This window comes from Lathyrus oleraceus, chromosome 3 (assembly GCF_024323335.1).
Source record: "Lathyrus oleraceus cultivar Zhongwan6 chromosome 3, CAAS_Psat_ZW6_1.0, whole genome shotgun sequence".
NCBI lineage: Eukaryota > Viridiplantae > Streptophyta > Magnoliopsida > Fabales > Fabaceae > Lathyrus > Lathyrus oleraceus.
In genome coordinates this window covers 71,421,990-71,430,653 of record NC_066581.1, presented here as the reverse complement: position 1 = coordinate 71,430,653, position 8,664 = coordinate 71,421,990, and the positions used below count along the sequence as shown (strand labels likewise).

The 8,664-nt window shown below is 32.6% G+C and overlaps 1 protein-coding gene across 1 annotated transcript; it reads right to left on the bottom strand.

The window, feature by feature from the left end:
- Positions 1-228: 228 nt before the first annotated feature.
- On the bottom strand, positions 229-5,984 carry LOC127132624 (probable beta-D-xylosidase 2). Its single transcript, XM_051061586.1, has 7 exons — positions 5,522-5,984; positions 4,095-4,373; positions 2,376-2,545; positions 2,179-2,276; positions 1,747-2,097; positions 1,236-1,649; positions 229-1,139 (listed from the first exon to the last, which is right to left on the bottom strand). The coding sequence occupies exons 1-7, from the start codon at positions 5,921-5,923 to the stop codon at positions 535-537; spliced, it is 2,319 nt and encodes a 772-aa protein (XP_050917543.1). The 5' UTR covers positions 5,924-5,984; the 3' UTR covers positions 229-534.
- Between the last annotated feature and the right edge of the window lie 2,680 nt (positions 5,985-8,664).

Genomic DNA, 8,664 nt, shown 5'->3' with positions numbered 1-8,664 from the left:
TAGATAAAATTCATACCATCTTTTTAAAAATGCCCTAAAAATGCAAAGTTTTAATCAAATTTGAAAAATTCATACCGAACTTTTTGTTACCACTACTGAAAATTTCAAAAATTACAAGTTCAATCAAAGTGAATTATTTTGACTAATTATAATTTTGGGATAGATATATAATAAAAAGGACATTTTGAACCATGCGAAAATAACGGGAATGCTTGCAATAAAACATGATGAGCCCAATCTCATTACATCTTATAAAAATGATAGGAAGGAGGAGTTACAACAACTTCCAATTACAATGGCATTAAACTATCATAGTATTCAATAATGATAATCCAAAAAAAAGGAGAAAAAATAGGAAATTTTGGGAAAACAGAGCAATACATTCCTTAATCTCCTCTCTCCCAAAATTACAAACAATCATATGAAGTTATTATTTGAAAACAATTGATGAATCAATCTAACATGTCTTCTCTACAAGACTTAACCAATACTATATATCAACAAATTTCTCTTTGAATAGATATGCCTAAGAATTCAAGACTTGATAATCCCAAGTGCTTCTGCTTGAAGTGAAACAGAATGTTTAACATCACCAATATGAAGACTATGTACCCCCATTGGGATTCTCCTAATGCCAGATCTATCAACCACACTAAGCAACTTGCAAACATGAATATTCACTCTGACTCTTTGCTTACTCTTTGCATGAACATGAACTTTCTCAAAAGCCACAAGCTGTTTCTGTGGTACCCAATGGGCACCACCGTTAGGTGGAGCAGAAAACACTAACAACGTGTGTGTTCCATCTCTAGATCCAACGTTTTTAACATCAACATGAAGGGTTATAGAAAGTTTGCCACATCTTGCATGTGTCACTCTAATTGCTTTATTTGAAATGTTTGTGTTGTTACCATGTCGGTGACCGTGAATTGGAACTGACACCACTGTGGGTGCACTAGCTAATGTATGAACAAAATGTGTGTATGTTAATCCATGTCCAAATGGATATACAACTGGTCCTTTGTAGAATCTATATGTTCTTCCTGGATACCCTACCGTGCTTGGTCTCATTGCCATATTTGTCATGGCCAAGTTTTTTAGGTACTCCTGTGGGTACCATGTCACAGGTAACTTGCCTCCTGATAACAAACATCATTTTTTTACTTTTTAAATTTATTGAATAACTAATGTATCTGAGATATATTTATTGAGTAAAAATATATTTTATGACAAACCTGGGTCGGCGGTTCCAAATAGAATATCAGCAATCGCAGCACCACCGGCTTGGCCCGGATAACCGGCCCACAGGATGGCAGCGATTCGAGGATCGTTCTTTGCGAAAGTAATGTCAACAGGCCCACCAGACATTAAAACCAAAATAGTCGGTCCCTTTGATGCAGCTGCCACCTTTGAAACAAGATCTTGTTGATGCCCAGGTAAGAGCAAACCAACTCTATCAACTGTTTCAGCTTCAATAGATTGATCCAAGCCTATCACTAGAACAGTTGCATCTGCTTTACGGGCGGCATCTAAGGCAGGCCCAAAACTTTTATCATCTCTACATGCAACATTTACACAACCCTGCTCATGAATAGTTTTAGCATATCTTACTATTCCTTGTAAGGGACTGGTATATCCACATGCAATACCTATTATAGAGAATTGTTAATAAAATAAAAATCTGAAATATATAGTAGTTGATTTTAACTTAGGCTTATGACTGGGCCTTGAAAAACACAGGCTTACCGGCATAGTTTCCAATCATGGTAACTGTGACATTAGAATTGGGCCCAATGACAGCCACAGTTCTGTGTTTTTGTGAGGAAAGAGGCAAAGCTGGACCAGTGTTTTTGAGAAGCACAATTCCTTGTCTAGCAGCTTCAAGTGCAAGCTCTTGGTGGGCCGGTTTACACACATCTTTTGGGCCTAAGTTGCCATAAGCATGAGCTGTTGGCTCTCCATCAAACATCCCTAATCTCATTTGCACTGTTAGTGTATTCACCAAAGCACCATTCACATGTGCTTCTGTTAACAAACCTTTTTTCACTGCATCTTGTGTGTGTATTCCTAGGAAAGGCCCACAATCTAAATCCAAACCTGTAACATCATTTTAGAAAGTTAGTAACAATTGTCAGTGTAGTATATTGTTTACATTAAAGTCGTCGACGTGTCGGTAACCTGCTTTGATGGCATCAGCAGCAGCTTCTTCTGGCGTTGATGTATAATGTTGGCTATCGTAGAAAACTCCGACAGAGTCACAATCAGATACAATGTACCTAAATTCATTAATCCCAACAGAACAAAACAAAAGGTTAAATTATTTTAGTTTAAAATTGAGATAAGTGAATTTGATATTTGTATAACTTTGAAGTTACCCATCAAGACCCCATTGGCCACGAACTGTCTTCTTTAGGAGATTGGGATCAGCACATGTAGGGACACCATTGACTTGATTATAAGAACACATCACACTAGCTACATTCCCTTCCTTCACACACATCCTGAATGGCACATCAAATGTGTCTTCTATGTCTTGCTTACTCACCTACGCATTATGTTTTAAGAGAGCTTTTACTTTTGCACATGCTCATAGACAATACGCTAAAATATTAGGTGGAAATTTGTTAAAAAGGCTATGCAAAATTGTCAATGAAATGCATCCATATTCCATATATGGCCTAGCAATATGATAAATCCCCATCAATGTTTTGCAACAAAACAACTCATGTTAGCAAAGGCATTTTAATTCAATATCGTGCTCTCCACTTTCTCCTATTAATCATGTTTGTATGTTACTTTTGCCTTTTTCAAAAAGAAAAATCATGGTTGTATATAAAAGGTGTGAAGTGATGTTTAAACTCCCACATGTGTAGGACACGTTTGAGTAACCTACATAATTTTGCATACCAAACTCTACCCGACTTGGTGTAAAATTGCAATAATTTAGTATCGTGAATTCATTACAATGCAATTGTCAAGTTTCATTTATAAGTTCATTAATCACTTTATTTTTTTGCAAGAAAAAAATTACACAGCCATCACAATGTTAGTGTTTGTTGAAAATATAAACATTAAAATATTCATGATAGCAATATTGGGTCACCTAGAACAATAAATATAATTTTTAAGAAGATTGATTTTATCATGGGATAGCGATGCAATTTGTTAGTCTTACCCGTTATTTCTATATAATTATAGGGTTGTGCTTCAAAAATCTGTGGTCTTTTTGTGTTTCATGTATTATAAGTATTCTCACATCACATAATTTTGTAAAGAAATAAAAAATTCAAGGTTATAAAATGGACTCTAATTCCTTATCACAAAATCCATTATAAAAAAAAAATTTAACATGTATTTAACTTGATTTTTTTATTATTTTTTCTTATATTTTGTGTTAAAGCAGTTGTGAAGGATAATTGAATATTTATTTTGAAGAATGTGTCTATAATGATTATGGTGTTTTGTCTTTTTTCTTTTATGTTATATATATTAATTTATTTTCTTTTATGTTTTTTTCACAAATTATATGTTCACCCGAGTTAAAATATATAACAAAATAAAGATCAAAGGAATTAGATATTTCGGATTCAATCTTTTATAAAAGTGAAAATATAATACTAACTAATGTTTTTGCCATTGAAAAAAATGATATGCTCACCCAAATTTAAATATATAAAAGAAATAGTTTAATTTTCATTGTTCAAGTGACAAATTATATTTTTTGTTTTAGGTAGGGGTGATAACTTGATTAACTTCAAAGCAAAAGCAATATAAGCTCATAACAGTCCACTCAGCTGAGTCATAGCTATTCCTTTATCCAAAAACAAACAGATAATATAAAGAAGGCACGGAGGACCCACAAATCCTACAAACCAACTTGGCCTATACTAAAACTACTAAACTTAATACATAAAAGTACTCTACTACAATACTAAACTAGAGGTTTTTCAACTTGAAAATGAATAAATGTCACAATTCAGAGAAGATTCCCGTATAAACAAAGTCACGTGAAGTAGCATAAGCTGGTATAAATCAATTAATTAAAATAACATCAAAATAATAAAATATTTGTATTGAAATTAAACAGTACGCACCTGTGCATTAAAGTGAAAGCGATCCACACCATTCCAATTATCAATATCATAAGCAGTGAAGTGTTTGCAACAAGCAGCAACTTTCAACCTGTTACCGTCTGTTCCCTGTAGCCCTTTCACATAGTTTGCAGCATAACTACCGGCTAAAACAGGATCTTCACCGGGAGTTTCCTGTCCACGACCCCACCTAGGGTCTCTGAAAATATTCACATTTGGACTCCAATAAGTTAACCCTGCTGCTCCTCCATTGTACATTGCTCTTGCTTCATCCGAAACAACCTGCGAATTACCAACCCGCGTTGAATTTTGTTACCTTTTTTATGGAAAATCCAAATGTTTTGCAGATTATCTAAATGTTTTTTTTACTTGTTTTGTTTCTCGAATTTGGAAATTGTGATTGGGATGATGTGCAAGTTGCTTAGGAAAGTGGGAAGGTGAAGGGGACCCACATGGAATCATAGGCAAATTGTGAATTGAACCAATAAGTGAACAGAATAAAATCAAATAAAAAACGGAAGAAAAAAAATACCAACCCTTCATGATTGGTAATGGGTTTCACTTCCCAGCCATAAATATAAATCTAAGAAATAAAATAAATTTTATTATTAGTTTCAAGTTGAGTATTTTATATTGTTTCACTGTTATAAATCATTATATATAGAGAGAGCCATTAATTTGAAAAGATTCTTCACATCCAAGTTACATGATCAGATACTAGTTGAGCCACATATACATAATTAAATGAATAGTAATCTTGCTCGTGCTAAATGTACGATGATCATAAGTGCAAGCACAAGTGTGCCCACGCCTTCAAGTTTTGGACTTCAATTATACTTCAATGTCAAATACTCCATTCATAAGTAGTGATATCAATACTATGAGTTTATTCACTTTTGATTGTGATTCCGGACTTATTCTAATAATATATAAAATTATGAATTTTTAAAAAGATGGTCCATGTATGTAATGTTTAAAATTTTGGATGTAAATATATTTTATTTGTTATTTATATTATTATAAAATTTATTTTTTATTAACTATTTTGTTAAACTATTAGTGGTATCTAATACATATAATTAATTTGTCCTTAAATAAGCCTAGCACTTTTTTTGTGTGTATGGTGGGTGGATCAATATCAATAACTTTGCCCATATTGCAAAACAAAATTAAAGCACTATACTATGCTACTTTCTTATCATCTGAATAGAATATGAGTGAAACAAAAAGAAAAAACAGATCTTGACAAAAAAAAAAAAAGCAAAGCAAAAGTCATGTATACAACTTTTTTCTTTAAATGATAACTGTTTTAAGCAATTTAAAGAAAAATGATGCCAAAAATGTTGATTTTTCCAATTCCTCTAATTCTAATGAATAAGAAGTGTACTTTTTTTGTACAAGTTAGTTGCAAACACAAAATTAAATCTCACCCGTCCAATTGCTTCCCACAAAGAAGCATTAAAAGAAGCAGCGGTTGTGATGACTTGAGGAAAGCTAGTCGCGCCGGGAAACACACCGCCGAATCTGGTTCCGGGCCCGACATTCGAAACACCGTGAAGTGCCTCCGACCACCACTCGTAGCCTTTGATTCCGATTCTCGGAACCGCCGCGGCATTGTTAACTAACAGATTAACTTTCTCTGGAAGCGTTAATCTTCCAATGAGATCCTTCACTCTCTGTTGAATCGTGAGTTTCACATTGCAGAATGGTAGGTTCTTTGTTGCGGTGGATTTGGAATCGCACGCGAAGGCGTCACGTGAGTGGCATGTGTGGTGGAGGAGGAGGAGGATGAAGAGGGTGATGAAGAGTGAGAGTGAGTATGTGAGAGCCATTTTGGAGGAAAAAGAAAAACTGAATAATGTAACTGATTTGAGAAGTGGAGGAATGGAGGGAACATTGTTTATATAGTAAAAGATTAGAATTATTAAAAAGTAGAATTATATTAAAATAGAATTTGGATGGGTGAAGTGAAGTGATCTCTCTATAGTAGTAGACGCTTTCATCATTGTTGAGTGTTTTTCTTTTTATTATTATTATTGCTTTTTCTTAACTGTTTTATTATGACAGAGTAGCAACTTGTTTGTGCTGCAGGTGAGATTTTAATACAGTATTGTTTTGGTGGGTAAATATTTAAAAATAGATTACATAATTAATGCATAAAATTTAACAAATTAGTATAACTATTAGGTTGAACAATCGGTCGGTTTGATTTGAGTAGATATCGAGACCAAAACTTAAATCTGACATAAATTGCAGTTTCATTTTAAAGATACAATTTCAATTGATAAAATTTTAATTTTCAAAAGATTCAATTAGATTGGTTTGTTCGAATGGATTTGATTGTTTTAATATTTATCCATACAATTATTTGTTATAAAATTCACAAATATATTTTTTAAAAATAACTATCAAAATTTTACAAAAGCAGAAGCAAGAATTATTTTTTTATCATTAAGAAAAATTATTATTATGCGATAAAATTTCAAATATCATTTGACATTGATCATTATCATATTTTAAATTACAAATCAAATAACACTCAAAATTTCATATTGCATATTCTTGTATTTTTGTAAATAAATAATGTCATTATTAGATTATAAAAATGATAATAATATAATAACATTATTAACCTCATTTTATAATAGATCAGTTTATAAAACAAAAAATATTAATTGAGTTCGTTCGGTTTGGTTTTCGACGAATCTAAAAGAATCACACAAGTCCAATTGAATCAACTCTAATAAATTCAAATTCAACAATTAAATCAACCCAACACATGTTCTGATCCTAATCATGTGCGCAAAAAGTATAATAAATCGATCAGTCTCAAACAAACGGTTGAAATTTATCCATGTCTAATAATTAAGAAATCAACCAGCATAGGATTTGACCCTCATATTCATAGAATTTAAACAATACTTATGTTCGGTCTCATCTAATAAAAAAACATGGATAAGGAACATGATATTGTGGGTTATTAACACTAGGTTGCCAACAGATGCTTAAATGAAAAGACTATGCTTCGCCTTTCCTTCAAGATGTGATATATGTGGTTTGGAAGAGGAAACGGAAACACATTTGTTTTTTTGCTTGTACTTTTGCTTCTCATATTCGGTCATGTCTCAAGAATATGTTAAATCTTAGTTATTCTCTCCATGGGTGGTAGGATATTTGAAAACTCTTCGAGACAACGAGTAAGGATCATGATAGGATGATTTGTATAGTTGTCATCATCTTTACGACTAACTCGATTTGGAAAGCCCAAAACTTGGTGAGATTTAATGACATTTTATCTTCTTTCTCTTCTACTACTTATTTTATTATGGTTGTCGTTTCCATTGCGGGTAATGCCATCACAGTTGGTCCTTACCTTTGTATTTATGATTTTGAGATTCTTAAGAGGTTTAAGGTTACCATTTGGTCGCCCCTTGCTCCGAACATTTTGGAGGTCTTTTGGTAGCCCCCTTCTAGAAGTTGGATAAAATTAAATTGTGATGGTGCTTCCATATACCCGTCGGGTATCTCGACTTGTGGTGGCATTGCTAGAGATATGGATGGCTCTTTTTAGGTGTTTTTGCTTCGTATTTAGGTGTCTCAGATTCTCTCATTGTCGAACTCTCGGGTGCTATGCTAGCAGTAGAGTTCGCTCATGAGAAGAATTGACGTAATGTGTGGTTGGAATTTGACTCGACAACAGTGGTGAGAGCTTTCAATCCTCCTTTTTTGTTTCCTGGATGATTAGGAATAAATGGCTTAATTGTATAAACCTTGTTTCAAATTGGAATTTGTTGTTTCGCACATTTTTAGATAAAGGAATAGTTGTGCAGATGTCCTTGCTAATTTAGGTCTGATTCTGACCGATACTTCTTTCTTTTCTTCCATACCTTTAAGTATTAAGAGTGATTTTGCAAAGAATAAGCTAGATTTGCCTTTCTTTAAATTTTCTTAACTTTGAGAGGGTTTTTGTTAGCCCCCTTCTCTTTTTTGTGATATGTTTTCTTTATTATAATCTTATCCAAAAAAAAACTATTGAAGCTAGTGTATTTTTGTCAACCTAAAAGCTCCATTCTTAATTGTAATTCAATAAAGAAATTTAAATTAATTTATAGTTTAAAGATTTAATTACAAATATATTAAGATTATAATCTTAGAAAATGGTAGCAACATGTAATATAATAATAAGAAGGGGTGTTCAGGTGTGGTTTAGGCAGCTTTGACACTATAAATTATTCGAACCGCAAGAGAAAAAATATGTGATTCATTTTGCTTCGGCTGGCTTCCGAAACAAACAAAATCAAACAAATGCGATTTGAGTTGGTTCGATTGATTCGATTTTTTACAAGATTTTTATTGAGTCATATATACACCTATAGAGAACAACATAACAATCATTCATACATTATCAAATAACAACAAAACTCATCATATTTAGACAAAAACGTTTTATTCAATATACAAAAATAAGATTAGACAGAAGTGAAATAAAAAACATAAAATATTAATATAAGCAATATCAAAATTATTGTAATAAAAAAGAAAAAAATGGAGGAAAGGAGAGATTATAGAAGAT